Source organism: Metarhizium robertsii (genome assembly GCF_000187425.2).
Source record: "Metarhizium robertsii ARSEF 23 chromosome Unknown MAA_Scf_1, whole genome shotgun sequence".
Taxonomy (NCBI): Eukaryota; Fungi; Ascomycota; class Sordariomycetes; order Hypocreales; family Clavicipitaceae; genus Metarhizium; species Metarhizium robertsii.
Genome location: NW_011942149.1, coordinates 7059729 through 7073630, shown reverse-complemented (window position 1 = coordinate 7073630; position 13902 = coordinate 7059729). Strand labels below are relative to the sequence as shown.

The window sequence follows — 13902 nt, the reverse complement described above, 5'->3', positions numbered from 1 at the left end:
AAGCATGGTAATTGTACTATTGTATTATTTTCGTACTTGCATACGTTGCAGCGCTCTAGCTAGCATATTTGCAGTCCCTGACAGCAATTCGTAAGAGGTTTGCTCATATCATTCAACGAACCTGCATCGAGACAGGGAGTTCTTTGCCTTTGCTCAACTCTAGGTTTCCAAATCGAACCCTAGCATGATCTGTGAAAAGTCTTCAGTAGGGCTTGGAGTCAATAACTCCATTCATCTAATAACATCTTTGGTAGCAAGGTCCCTAATTTTCTTCAAAGTCTACATAACCAAAGAGAAATATTTAGAAAACAAGTCGCTGAGTCATGCTCTATGTCTCGTGATCGTAACTCCCGTGTCCATAGACACATCACTGCTTTCTCGAAATGCGGATATCGCATGAATTTCGTGTGTTTGCGCAAGATGCGCCATTTCCCCGTTCTCCCATCCCGTATTTACTCCGTAAAATCCTCATGGAGGAACCCATCCCCGTCATCATCCTCCCGCGTGCCACGCAGTATCGGGCGCTACCGCAATCATAGTCATCAGGGCTTGGCTTGTCATCATCTACAGTACTGGTACTGTGATCAAATGCAGCAAAGCAGCTCGGCGGCCAATGCCCACTCCATCTGAACGCAGATCGCTGCCACTAACCCCGTTGAGGGCGGATCGAGAACCATCCGTGACTCAAACAAGCCTCGTGTCTTCTCTCCTCATCTGGATATAACCCGCCACGGCAAACAGCAAAAAGACGACGCAAACGGGCGTCATCAGCGCGGCGGCGTATTCCCTCTGCGCTTCGGGGGTCTCGCCGCTCCAGTCCCTAGCCCATTTCGGTGTCTTGATCACCTCCCCTTGGACCAGCCATGCGGTTACAAATGTGGCGATGACGACAAAGGTCCACACCAATCGCGCAATGTTCAGGAGCGCTTCACGCAGTGGCTCAGATGGCCGTGGCATATTGGCGAGTGCTGACCTTGATTTTCTCGGCCGTCTATTTCTTTCTTTTGGGGTGCCGTGCTTTTTCGGACCGGAATTTCATGGCATGCTCGCGGTTCATGCAAAGTCTTTTCTTGGTTGGCAGAACGACATCTGCCGTGGGAGGAGTGTTGGACGCATGTGAGCGTTGAAGAGGAGGGCTGAAAATATGTACGAGGTGAGAGATGGTCGCCCTGGGTCAGTTTTAAATGCTTTGCCGTCGTGTAGTAATGTCAATTGAACTAAAGGCTGACCGACGTCTTGGCAGCGCTGCACGGTCAGCTTTTGGCGTCGGATATTACCATTTTGGGAATCGTCAAGCCGGGTTGGAAGTCGTATGCGCCCGGAGTGTATGCTCTGTTTCAGGTGGGCCTTGCTTACGTCCCGTGATCGGAGGTTAAGCTGGGCAAGTAATTGTCCTTGGATACGTTGAGCTTGATGTGTATCATGAGCCTGAAGATGACAATGGTTGTAGAACGACTTGGAGAGCTGGTTGAAGGCTGGGCGTCTGTGGCCTCAGGCCTTGAGGCTAATGGCTACTTGTATAACCAAGACCCTTGCGTCCCCAAGGCCCTTGAGAAAGCCAAGGGCCTTTGATATTAAAGAGGATTATTGCAGTTTAATAGAGTTATTACTCAAGTCTTTCCCAGTTCCTGTCGCAGATGACTTAGCTGCACAGGCGCATGGGCTTTATTCAAACTTTTACATCGGTCTATATAGATTCTATTTGACGGACCTCCACTGTCTCGAGGCATTGCCTAAACTCTGGAAACAAACCAGCCATCACCTGTCACTAGGCTCCTAAGTTTCCAGAACAGGGCCCTTGTAGTCCTTCTTAGCCCAAACCAAATAGTACACCGTGCTAAATAATACCAAGGACCCTGTAATCAGTATGCTAAAGTTCATAGTGTCTGGCGTAACTTCTGAAGAGGGTGGCCAGAAGCTAAAAAATAAAATAATACTCAGGTAAACGCAAGTGATGACGTTGTTAATAATGCCCCCAACACCGGGAAGATGCCACGGCCCCCAAACCAGCTCCTTGCCCGTCGTCTCAGCCACGGCCGGAAGAGAAGACGGGTCAGGAATGCTGAAACCCGTGGTGCAGCGACGGTACAAAAGCAAACCAGCGGCCATGAGGTACGATGAGTACAGAGAGGAAATGGCGAGAGAAACAAGAGCGTTATAGGCGACCTGCGAGCCGATGTTGATGAGCCCGAGAAGGCAGGAAATGGTGCTCGTGGTGAGAATCGCCCAAACGGGGACACAGGTAGTAGAGTCAACCTACGTCGCACAAAAGAATTAGTCTTCACATGCAGGAAACTCGATGTCTTGCGAGCGCCTACTTTGGACAGAGTCCGCCAAAAGGGCAGGCCGCGGTCCCGCGCAAAGGCCCAGAACATGCGCGACGTGGTGGCAATGACACCAATGACGGAGGCGAGAGTCATGAAAATGATGATGGAGGCCATGGCAGTGGTGCCCCTTCGCGAACCCACCGCCTGGTAGAAGATTTCCATGAACGGATAGCCCGAGGATGACGCCAAGGCGGCCTCGATGTCGGAGTTGCAAAAGGCCATGGCGATGATGATGGAAAGGCCAAGAGAACCATTAATCAGGATACTAATGATGATGGACCGCGGGACGACGAGCGACGGGTTTCGGACTTCTTCGCACATCTGTTTCGGTCGTGTTGGTGAGTGTTGTCGGCCGGGGGGGAGTTAATAAGACATGTCTGGCTTCAAACTCACATGAAACGTGCAATCGACACCTTTTGACCAAGGTCCTGATGAGCAAAATATACTGTACAAAACGTACCGTCAACAGATTGGCACTGCCGGGGGGGAAACTCGTACCTGCAAACGAAAACACACTGCCCACGATGCCCACGAAGCTGGACAAGGCCTGGGAGGACCAGTTGCCGCCGTTGTGGAACGTGGTAAAGACATCCCTCGCATTCCCGTGGTCGCCAAAGGTCCCCAGCGGGATGATGATGGCAAAGAAGCCGATGATGTGGACGACGAGCAGCATGCCCTCGAGCTTGGGGAGGTGAGCGCTCAGCACCGTGTTGCACAGCACGGCGAGCACGACGACCGCCCACAGCATCAGGGTGCCCTGGTACGGCTGCGGCGCGTAGCCGGCGTGGTTGAAGGCGACCAGGCCCTGGATCATGGTGCCGCTGAGGTATCCGACCGAGGCGCAGGCGCCCTGCCAGCCTCCTATCGTCAGCCAGCCGGTGATGTAGCTGAGGAACTTGGAGCAGCGGCGCGGCGCCAGCATGGCCACCCAGTGGTACTGGCCGCCCGAGGTGGGCGCAATAGACAGTAACTCCGAGAGGGTGCAGAAGACGCTGATGTTGCACAGCCAGACGATGAGGAAGCCCCAGATGAGGCCCGCGGAGCCGCCGTTGAGGAGGCCCGGCGCGAAGCTCATCAGCGTGCCCTCCCAGGTGATGAGGACGGCGCAGCTGAAGCCGACGGTCGAGAGGAAGCCAAAGTTGCGCTGTGAGCAGAGGGACAAGTCAGCCGGAGTTGCCTGGGAGCTGATGTTGTGCGGCACCGTACCCTGAGGACCGACTTCTTGCCCAGCCGGGCCAGCTGATGGCGGTCGTCGACGTCTTTTTGGGATGCCCGCGTCATCGAGGCCGTCTTGCTGCCCGTCATGTCGTCGAGGGCGTAGCCCTCTCGTCGTAGACTCATTGTGGCATGGACTAGTATCCGGCGAGGCACACGGTGGTGATGATGATGGTGATGATGTGTTGGTGTTGTTGTTGTCGCTGTTGCTGCTGCCACGACCGACGTTCTCTCCTGACCAGAGATCAGGAGCTACCCCATTGACTTACCTTACTCGCACATCAGTTTCGGCAGATTCAACACGTCGACGATCCAACAGGGTCAAACCTGGTCGGGGGCCAGGGTTCATGGCACGAGCCGCATTAGCGCGCATGACGCATAACCCAGCCAACGCAGTCGGTCGAACACGATGAGCAAGGATCAGGGGGCACAGAGGCTCGGCATCGAGACGACATGGTTGGTCGTCGTCGACTCGTCGCATGAAGCATGCAAGACGCCGGGCCAGGGTCATGACTGTTCCCTGACCAAGGAAGGGGGCTCCAACCCAGGGGAATGAGAGGACATTGATGTTACATACACGATGACATTGTGCTATCTATGTATTCGCCCTGCTCGCACGAACCGGCGACTTGGCCTCAATGTCCACCTGCCAGGACTGCTGGACCAGGACCGTCTGGCTCGTGTGGCTGCGCCTGTCCCATCCCTCGGCGCTGACATCGCCCTGGTTCGCCGTGACCGTCGCCGTCGTGGCCGGCTTGGAGCTCGAGGCTTGAGCGGCGCGCGGAATGCTCGTCAGCTCAATGTCGCCGCCGCCGCGGCCCCCGTGCTTGCTGCTGTTCTGCGCCGACGCCGCCGCCGCGAACTTGCCGCTGCCGCTCCTGCTCTTGGCCCCCGTGTTCTGGGACGAGGCGTCGACGGCGAGCATGGCGCCCGACTGGAAGCTGTCGAGGAACGGCTTCAGGTACGGCACGCACGCCGTCACGATGCTCAGGCACTGCACCACCTGCGTCAGGATGGTCGGCAGGAACATGTTGAACGTGGCGTCGCTCTCGTCGTAGAGGCCGTGAAAGACGACCATGTGCGCGATGATGGCGGGCGTGACTCTGGCGTGCGTTGTTAGTTTTTGAGACTTGACGAGAGGGCAAAAGACGCTCTGCGCGGCCGCCGGGGTTGGGCAGACTCACAGGATGCGGCTCCCAAACACGCCTCCTACCAGCATCTTTTTGCGGAGCGGCAGCTGGAGCTGGAAGGAAATCGTAAACATGATGGCCACAATGGCAACGTCGGTCAAGATGTCTCCGATGGCGACGTATATCCAAAAGGCAGTCTGCACAGCCGTCAGTCAACATCGGTAGAGGATGCCTGGGGGGGATACATACTCGCTGGAAACACTGGCCGGCAATGTAGTCCCACGGAATGGGCAGGTCGCACTGCAAAAGGGCGGGGACAATCGACGTAAAGGCCCAGAGGATGATGAAGGAGCAGGTAATGAGGACGGTGCGTCTGTGATACAACGGCGCGAGCACCCAGAGCGTCGTGATGGCGGACAGTTTGGCCAGCGTCATGCTGGCAAGGAAGAGGGCATTGGCAGCATATTCGGCCTATCGACTCTGCGGTAAGCCCAGGGCCAAGCCCAAAAAATGACTGCCACATGAAAAGTGCATCGTACCTTGAGAACATACGTAAGCTGGTCGCGGCGCAGGTCATCCAGGTGTTGGCCGAGCCCGCGGTCCGCTTCCGCAACAACCACGACAGACTGCGCAACCGCCAGGGCCTGTGAAGCATCGCCGCCAAATTCGCATCGTCAGCGCCCGTGATGCCGGCCTCGGGGAACAGGGAAACTCGGGGCGAAGGGCGGCACTTACGGTTGCCGCCATGGCGAGCTGGTCGTCCAGGCCCAGCCTCCTGACGGTGAACCATTTCATCGAGATGCGCGTCAGGCAGGCCAGCAGCCCGACCACCATCAAAAACAGCGTCGCTGCCCTCACCACCAGCGACCTGTTGTGCATGGACAGGTCATGAGGCCGCTCCATCATGCCGCTGCTGCTGCGCACGGCATCAAGATGCAAGACCCTTGGCCACGTGTGATCTCGATAACTTGGCTTGGCGGGTGAGAAGTCTTGACTTGGGCCGAGAAAAGGTCGTCTGAGTTTGTAAGGGTTACAATAGGCACGACCTGGATTTCTTTTTTTTTTGCTTTTCTGTCCTCTTTGAGTAACAACGTACTGTCAATACAACAAAATCACCACCCCTTGTCGTGGCGTCCAACTGGGCTTGACATCGGAAAGTCGACCACCTTCTAGCGAGCTTCTCGCAACGCATAAACGGTGGCAAAGGCCCAGGTGGGCAGAATTCTCTTCTCCGCTGCCCCCGAAAAGAGCTGGTCTGGTTTGCTGTCTAGCCAGCCAATTCCTTTGGCAGGGAAGACTGGTCTGCAGGGCGCCAGAGTCCAGGCACGCCAGTCCCCCTTTAGCCAGGTCGCTGCCGATAGTTGCCGGGTGCAGTTAGAAGGTGCATGCAGTTTAATGCGAGTCGCCTGTTATTAAGGTTTCAATGTTCAATTTCTTTGAGACGCCAAGGCCTGTCCGTCCGCTTGGACTACGCACGCTGATCGTGAAACACACACGCACACAGGCGCACAAACGGCGGACACGAAGAGCTGGGGTCGACGCAAATAGCCAGGAGCAGCGAAGCTGGACGCGGGTCTGTTTTCCTAGGTCCCGCTGGCTCGAGGGCTGTCAAGACTGGGTATCCCTCTCTCTGGCTCTACAACCTGGGTGTTGAGGCAATGGCATCCCAAGTCACGGTAATAACAGGTCGCTGCCCTTTTTTTGGAGTTTCAATGTTACGCCATCTTCCTTGCTCCCAACACGTGGTCTCGCTGAGAAGTGTGTAGAGAAGCCGAGTCAGGTCCCAGGGGCACTCGCCTCAGATGGAATAGATGGGGTTGAAACACGACGCCGGCTTCGGTTCCCGGCAAGACCATGTCCCAGCTGTGCACATACGATAACCCACTCGGCTGGTGGGCCTGGCTTCCATCGTGTTTCCAGGTTGTGCATTGGTTTACCTGCGACGGTGGAATTCCATTGGTGAAGCCCCTGCGTCCAAGAAGCGGCGACATGGAGTCGAACTCTAGTTGGGTTGGGTGAAGAGGCACTATCCGCTGCCTCGGGCTAAAGAGCGCCCTGGTGATTTCTAGAATCACGTCAAAGGATATTCTGGCGTTATAAGCTCGACACTACTACCCTCTCGCCCGTCGTCTGACATCCAGGGTCTGCCGTTGATAAAAATAGCCGCCCGGGGGAGTCCTCGTGGCAGAATCATGCCGGGGTCTGTTTGCACAGCCGAATCCGTGTATGGACCCCCGGCTGACTGAAACTTGGGAGCATGACGCCGGAATCAGATCTTGTTTTCTGCTCATTTCCCAACCCTGGCCCACCATGTGTTGATGGTACTCGGTACCGAGACCGATATTCCGCCATCGATAGCTGATGCACGTATTGACAGGCATCTTGGTACACGAACCCAAGGCCCGAGCATGCCTACCCGTTGGCGACTAGGTGGAGGAGCCGCTTAGTTGCCAACGGGTGAGGTAAAGTTTTGCCAACAAACGCAAACTATACGAGACTCGGTAGTTGGCCGTTGACAGGTTATCGACGAAAAGCACTTGTTTGTTTACCATCACCAGCGTCAGGTAGTTGGCTAGTTGTATGAATGCACGCCTCGCACATGCTGTTCCTGTTGTATTGTGCGGTCGCTCTCGTGTGGCCGTTGACAAATCTCGAACACATTCCGCGTGGCTTACGTTTTGCCGAGCGTCCCCATTATTGATCCCATTATCCCCAAAGGTAAGCTTATCGGCAAAAGTGGCTCCTGGGGACTTTGCCATTTCTCGCTTATAGCCTTGCACCGGATCTCGTACGGAGAAAGTCTTGGGGTTAGGGTTGTACAAAACGCGAATAGCTCCGTAAATCGAGTCTTGGTCAAATGCAGCCAAGATGCGATTTTGTGCATTGTCTACATTCAAGTGCAAGAAAATATGACAGACCCGTCATTCATAGTTTTTTTCTTTTTTTAAAACAAACAAACAAATTAAAGTCCAAGTGTCTCAGGCTGAGTGATGGATGGCTTAATTACCAAGAGATGACGAATAAACCCCGCCCTCAAACTTTAACTTCATATCCCCAACATCAACCCATCGCAAGCTCTACGGAAAAACGCAAACATGCCGCTTCGGAACGTAGTATCAGCATCGGACTCCGTTCCGCTCTCCTACCGCCTCCTGCTTACCGTGGTCGAGCCGCTGTTTGCCGTCAACGGTGCGATTCTGGTGCTCCTCGCGCCCGAGAGGTACCTGTCGACGGTGACGCGCCACGGGGGCACGTTTGCCGCCGAGTCGACCTTCCTGTATACTTTGCTGGGGGGCGCCTGGCTGTACTTTGCGTTTGTCGAGGCCGTCGTGATGCGCGCCTGCGACGACGTGCGGCTCTGGCGGCTCTTGTGCGCCGGCATGCTGGTCAGCGATGTCGCCTTTTGCCACTCGGCTGCGCAGGCCGTCGGCGGCTGGACGAGCTGGGCTGACCTGTCGGCCTGGACGCTGGACGATCATTTGGTGTTATGGGCCACGGTGCCCTTCTTGGTCGTTCGTGTCTTGGTTGTTCTTGGCATCGGCGTCGGACCGCGGGACAAGGGTCCAAAGTCGGAGTAGATGAGGGGATGGGAGCGGGGGACATGTCGAGGTGCTGGTTCTTATTGGAATCTATTGGCCACGTATTGACATGGGATGAGATTCTGCAAGTTGTCGCGATGGGGGCGATGCCACCCTGTTGGCCTGCGCTTACTGTCTTTGTTTAGGTACTGGTTTACATGCATTTCTACTCCCAAGGAAAGAGTAAAAAGGGTACTACAAGTCGAACAGTGTTGATCGACATTAATCCTCGACGCTTAGCAATGCCCGCGGTGATTGATGATGTTAAATCTACCACTGGAGAGAATTTGCAGCAATACGTCAACTCTTATGCTGCCCCAAAGAGTACTCTTGGCTTCGAGTCTCCGACCTTCCTTGCTTGGCATTGTTATCCTAGCTCTTTGTAGGCATTTACGCCGCCCTGACTCGTGTCATGTTCTTGTTCTAGCCACCGAGAGGGATTGTCAGGGCGGTTAGTCTAAAAGCAGAAGAGCTAGGTCGTCAAGTGTAAACCATGACTCGGTCAAGAGATGGTATGGTGAGCCTGTTGGACTGCACTACATATTTAATCGCAACAGCGCCCTGGGAAGCTTATAGTAACAATCTCACACTTCGTGCGGAGTATTCCTCGTTTTTCAGATTCAGACCCTCCTCCGCAGCAGACTCCACCAAAACTTCTCGACAAAATAGCTCTCAAGGTCGAAGGCTTGAAACCAGAAGGAAAATAAAGGAGCAGTCCCGAATATCTCTTATGTGAGAATACACAGTGCACTTCCGGAACTAGTTTCATGCATGACTTGGTAGGCGGCCAAAGACCAATATGGAGGTTTTCACCGGAATCGGCAGGCCAACCTTGTACTATATTCGACCAAGACGACATCGCCTATCTCATCGAGTACAATATACAAGAGCAAGTATACGAGTCGGCTCGTGTGATGCGGATGTGCATTACCACACTACACGGTGCGGCAAAGGTTATCATCCATGGACATGATCGCGTTTTAGAACCGAGAACGGCACAACAGGGCCTGCTCTAAGAGACATGTTGAGAATACAGCCTTGACCGCTTGCTAATAATCCATTAGAGGGTGACTTGGCACGACATGCCGTCGACGTAGGCGGCCTAGACGAGCATCTCGCCGGCTGAGCCTTCCGACGTCCCATCGACGCCAGATATGACTACCGCCTGGTCGAGCGACGGGATAAAGTGCCTTCACAAAAACGGACATGAAAGTCTACTTGGTTAACCTCGAAAAGCAGCCAGCATACGTCGGCTACACCGCGATTGTTATCTGGTACGGTGTGACCGAGGGCCAACCCAAGTCTTTTGCAACCAAAAATAAACGATTCACAGTAGGCATGTTAATTCGGCCCAAGACAGACCAGGACATGTGCAAGAAGCCCACCGAGGGCGGCTACTGGAAGGACTGGGCCGAGACGTTTAAAATGTTCTGGGACCCCATCTCCGAGGTCATGGCCGAGCTAGCCCAGGGCGACGTGTACGGATACTTCACCGAGGAGCGTGCGGTCGAGCAGAAGGATCTCAAAAAGTGCCAGGCGGTCTGGTGCAGGGTCGAAAAGTCGATTCTCGTCCAGTCCCTCAAGGGCAAGCAGGTCACGAGCATTTCAAAAGTATGTCGTCTACAAGGCCGAGTCCACCAAGAAGGACGGCTTCATTAAGACGATTGCCGCCTAAATCGGCGCGGCGGGCGGGAATTGGCCCCAAAGTTGTCTCTAACGCGTGCATGGCGTGACGAAGACCGCGGAATCGGCGAGGATCCTGCTGCCAAGGTGAGGGTGCACTAGTCTGCCTTTTCACAGTTTCCTTTCTGCTTGCTTTGTTAGTCTACATAGGTAGCAGCTCTTTTATACAGTAGTCGCGGCCGCCTAGATGGTTCTCAATATATCCGCTGCGGCGGCTACATGCTGCTCTACATGACTGGCTTGTTGCTTGCTGTCTGAGCATGACTTCCCAAAACGAGCGGAATTGTAAATTCCAGCAGGAAACGTAACTTGTGTGAATTCAATGTTCCTTCTCTTGCCTGCTAGGCGGTCTTCCGGTCCCGGCCGGCCGGGGCTCGGGGAAGTGGAGTGCCGCACCGGGCCTAGCCGGAGGACGAGCCTTCGATAACCATGTTGATATCAGGAGATGCTATTCGTATTATGCAGGCTGACCCCCTCTCAGCGCTGGCGTGTCTGGCGACAAGGAGCCCGTGGTTACCCTTATATTCAAGACATGCGTACACCCCGGCGTGCTGGGTTATGCGCGTGACTCGCCGCTTCAAAGCCCGGCCACCTCCCCTCCCCCCAAGTCGTCAAAGAAACCCGCGCCCGTACCAACTCAAACCCAACCCATATATTGTTGGCCACCTCTATGCAACGTCATCATGGGCGTCATAAGCAACGGACACGGGTCTCCCTCCCAGTCACGCAAATTGGAAGAGCAAGCCCAGAAGCTTGTCGAGGCATCCTCTGCCGGCGATATCCCCCATCTGGAAGCATTGCTCGAGGCGGTCCAGGACTTGAACCGGGACCCGGCCCATCTCCCCACAGACGGCTTCCTTCTCCAGACTGCCGCCAAGCAAGGCCAGGCAGAGTGCATTCGCTTCCTTTTCGAGCGCCTCCCCGGCTGTGTAGCCCGGCCGAACAAGCGCTGGGATCCCCCCTTGCCAGACGGATACAGCTGCACTGACATTCCCGACAAGTGGCACGTCTACGAAGACGGCGTTATCCACGAGGCTATTGGCGGCAAGGACCCTGTCGGGCTCTTCCGCGTCTTTTTCAACTACGGCATGAACCCCAATGTCGGCTTGGGCTACGCCGGCTCGCCCCTGGCCCAGGCCGTCTCCAGCAACCAGCTCCCGCTCACGGAATACTTGCTCGCCAGGGGCGCCGATCCCAACGGCACCTACATGTGCAGCAGCCTTTTAGGCGTGGCGGCGAGGCAGCCGACCGACGACGTGCTGCGCGCCCTCGTCGCACACGGGGCGCTGGTGCCGGGATCGCAGGCCCTTCAGCAGGCTGCGCACTATTGGCGAGCTCGCACCGCAGAGACGCTCCTGGGGCACGGCGCCGACATCAACGAGGTGTTTGCCAGGGAAGAGTATGACGACAGCATGCAGCTCGTCCGGGTGCCGTTGGGCTGTGCGCTGCACTTTGCCGTCGAGGGCGGCATGCGCCGCGGCGGCCCGGCTGAGCAGAGTGACTTTGTGCGGTTTTTACTTGGGCGAGGGGCGAGGACGGATTTGGTCAACGATCGAGGAGAGACGCCGGTGCAGATGGCTGAGCGTCTGGGCAAGACGAGCATTGTTGACGTTATTCAATCGCGGGGCGTGGATGAGTAGACGAGCATGAGACCGGCATGGGAGCCCGTCGTGTATCGCGAGATAGCTAGCTGTAGCTCAAGTTGAACACGACTTGCTTTGTCGTGCACGAGGGCTACCCAATACTTTGTGCAGACGGTTAGAAGGGCTTGCTTAGCCGGTTGGCCAGCTATGCTGTTGAGATCGTCCTGCTGTGAACCCACAGGCCGGGTATGAGTTGATGTACCAGGAACTCATTTTCAGTGCGGTTGTTGCTTGCTGGCACAGCGTATTGTGGCCCATGATCGTCTCCCCGTGTCACCCTTTATACGGATCAGGTGGTACGGAGGCGTTGCTCGGTTCTCATCATTCCGATGCAAGAGGGCTGGCTGGTTTGTCCCCGGTGCTTTGTGCATCGTCGGTGAAGTCATGGCCTGCCGTGGAGCTTTTTCGGAAGACGTCACACATGTAGGTGTAACATCGGTGAAGTCACCGCCTGTCCTCCAGCTTTGGGCAAGATGCCATGGGTGCAGATGGGCACCGAAGCAACAGACGAGTTGGGCCAAGTTGCAACGCACATGCTGAACATAAATACCGTGTGAATCCCGACTGAATCGCAAGACTCGTTCACTTCACAACACTACAAGTCTACAACACGAGTGCTGCTACCCAAGGCTTTCAACCTGATATCAAGACACTTGCCCCCCTACTTCCATCTTTTGTTCGCATCGGCACCACCTACACTATGTCGGATCAACAAACAGCCAGCGAGCTGATGGCAAAGGTGACCTCGTCATTTACCGCGAGGTGGAACGATGCTGGCAGCAAAGCCTCCCGCGACGGCGGCTTCTGGCATCCCGACTCTGAGCGCGATTTCCGACCCGTCGGCAGCGTTGGCGTCGGCAGCCACAGGGACATCAACGGCAGCTACTCGGCGGTGCTCATCGCGCCCAACTGTGCGGCGCAGAAGATCAACGCCGAAGGCATGTGCGAGTCTCCCCTGGCCAGTCCCACCGGGTACACCCAGATCTGGACGGACGCGGGCAGCAAAGCCAAGAAGAACGGCTCCTTTTGGCGTCCAATTCCTCCCATTGGCTACGTGGCACTTGGAGATGTTGCCCAGGACGGCTGGTTGCCCGCGCCGAGCGTCGGCGATGTCTGGTGTGTGCGGAGAGACCTCGCAGTGGCAGGCAGCTTCGGCAGCCCGAGCGTCTGGGATGACAAAAAGTCGGGTTCCAAGAAAGACGTGTCGGTCTGGGAAATCAAAGGCGGGTATGGCAATATCCAGCCCGCCGTGACACGACTTGGCGCCATCCGCGCCAGTGAAACGTACACTGCGCCTAGCTTGAGCTTTGCCGTCGTCCCCAAAGTGTAGACCGTCTTTGATGTATGGCTTCCCGTTGAGGAGTCGTGAGGGGTTGGAATTGGCGAATGGATAGGTTACCGTGTCGTGGAACCATGTTGGCAACAGAGGAAGACCGGCAAGGTAACTTGACCTCATAAAATGCGAGGGGCGGAACTATTGTAGATCAACTCTACATACTCCTCGAGCTTTATTGTGCGGCTTCTCAACGATCCCGCAACATGTGAGATGATTTATGACATTCTGCAGATTCTATAATTTTGAATAATTCATTTCCTAGATATTATATATTGCTGACAGTGGACATGGTCTTTCATTTTGAGCACTTAACGTGAACATGGTCCAAATCTACTCCGTATATATAATGGCTCAAACCTCCCCGGCGCCATCAGAATCACCGACAACCGGACTGCACACATCATTGCAAGCCATTACATTCGCTCTGAGCTCTCGCCATGACTACCAGCGTCTTTCGCTCCATTGACTCTAGTTCAATTCAGGATGATGGATGGGGGGCTTGGACCAAGGTCGACAGTGACGTCACTTGCTACAAACGCACCCAACGTCGACGCTCCGTGACGAATATTCGCACATCGAACTATATTACACGGTGTGAAGAAAGTGAGTACCTTGGGTCTGAGAGGTGGCAAGTGACTTTTTCAAAATCTGGCTTCGCTCTGACTTGCCCCATTCAGTACGGCAAGTCTATAGATCAGTCAAGATTGTGAGCTTGTTGAATCAAGCCAGCCATTGGTACACAAGAGTTTGCATGGCGCAAGTTTGCTCAGCAAAGTCCAAGTTCCCCTGGCTGACTCACAGCAGCATTTTGTGATTCACTGGCGGCGGCCAACTCCAGGCGTGATTTTCACTTTGGGCAATGCGGACGGCACCGTCAAAGTTTATTCTACCACATGTGTAGTTTAAACTCATTTAGTACAGAGTCTAGCTCGTATTCTCCTAGTCTGTAATCCCTATTTTTTTCTGCGTCTTTTACACCTCATGTCTATA

The 13902-nt window shown here is 55.1% G+C and overlaps 6 protein-coding genes across 6 annotated transcripts; 4 read left to right on the top strand and 2 right to left on the bottom strand.

The window, feature by feature from the left end:
• Positions 1–1776: 1776 nt before the first annotated feature.
• On the bottom strand, positions 1777–3668 carry MAA_10746 (tyrosine phosphatase; the record flags this gene model as incomplete). The annotated part of the gene is made up of 4 exons (XM_011412464.1): positions 1777–2256; positions 2319–2648; positions 2788–3471; positions 3534–3668. 4 exons carry the CDS (start codon positions 3666–3668, stop codon positions 1777–1779), a joined length of 1629 nt encoding a protein of 542 aa, XP_011410766.1.
• A 469-nt stretch (positions 3669–4137) lies between these two features.
• MAA_08372 (uncharacterized protein) lies at positions 4138–5419 on the bottom strand (the record flags this gene model as incomplete). Its single annotated transcript, XM_007826370.1, has 5 exons — positions 4138–4645; positions 4727–4869; positions 4922–5143; positions 5212–5316; positions 5408–5419. The coding sequence occupies 5 exons, from the start codon at positions 5417–5419 to the stop codon at positions 4138–4140; spliced, it is 990 nt and encodes a 329-aa protein (XP_007824561.1).
• Positions 5420–7767: 2348 nt separating this feature from the next.
• MAA_08373 (uncharacterized protein) lies at positions 7768–8250 on the top strand (the record flags this gene model as incomplete). Its single annotated transcript, XM_007826371.1, has 1 exon — positions 7768–8250. One exon carries the CDS (start codon positions 7768–7770, stop codon positions 8248–8250), a length of 483 nt encoding a protein of 160 aa, XP_007824562.1.
• A 1206-nt stretch (positions 8251–9456) lies between these two features.
• MAA_10745 (protein kinase domain-containing protein) lies at positions 9457–9909 on the top strand (the record flags this gene model as incomplete). Its single annotated transcript, XM_011412463.1, has 1 exon — positions 9457–9909. The coding sequence occupies one exon, from the start codon at positions 9457–9459 to the stop codon at positions 9907–9909; it is 453 nt and encodes a 150-aa protein (XP_011410765.1).
• A 707-nt stretch (positions 9910–10616) lies between these two features.
• On the top strand, positions 10617–11573 carry MAA_08374 (ankyrin repeat protein; the record flags this gene model as incomplete). The annotated part of the gene is made up of 1 exon (XM_007826372.2): positions 10617–11573. The coding sequence occupies one exon, from the start codon at positions 10617–10619 to the stop codon at positions 11571–11573; it is 957 nt and encodes a 318-aa protein (XP_007824563.2).
• Positions 11574–12276: 703 nt separating this feature from the next.
• MAA_08375 (DUF946 domain-containing protein) lies at positions 12277–12906 on the top strand (the record flags this gene model as incomplete). Its single annotated transcript, XM_007826373.1, has 1 exon — positions 12277–12906. One exon carries the CDS (start codon positions 12277–12279, stop codon positions 12904–12906), a length of 630 nt encoding a protein of 209 aa, XP_007824564.1.
• Positions 12907–13902: the final 996 nt, after the last annotated feature.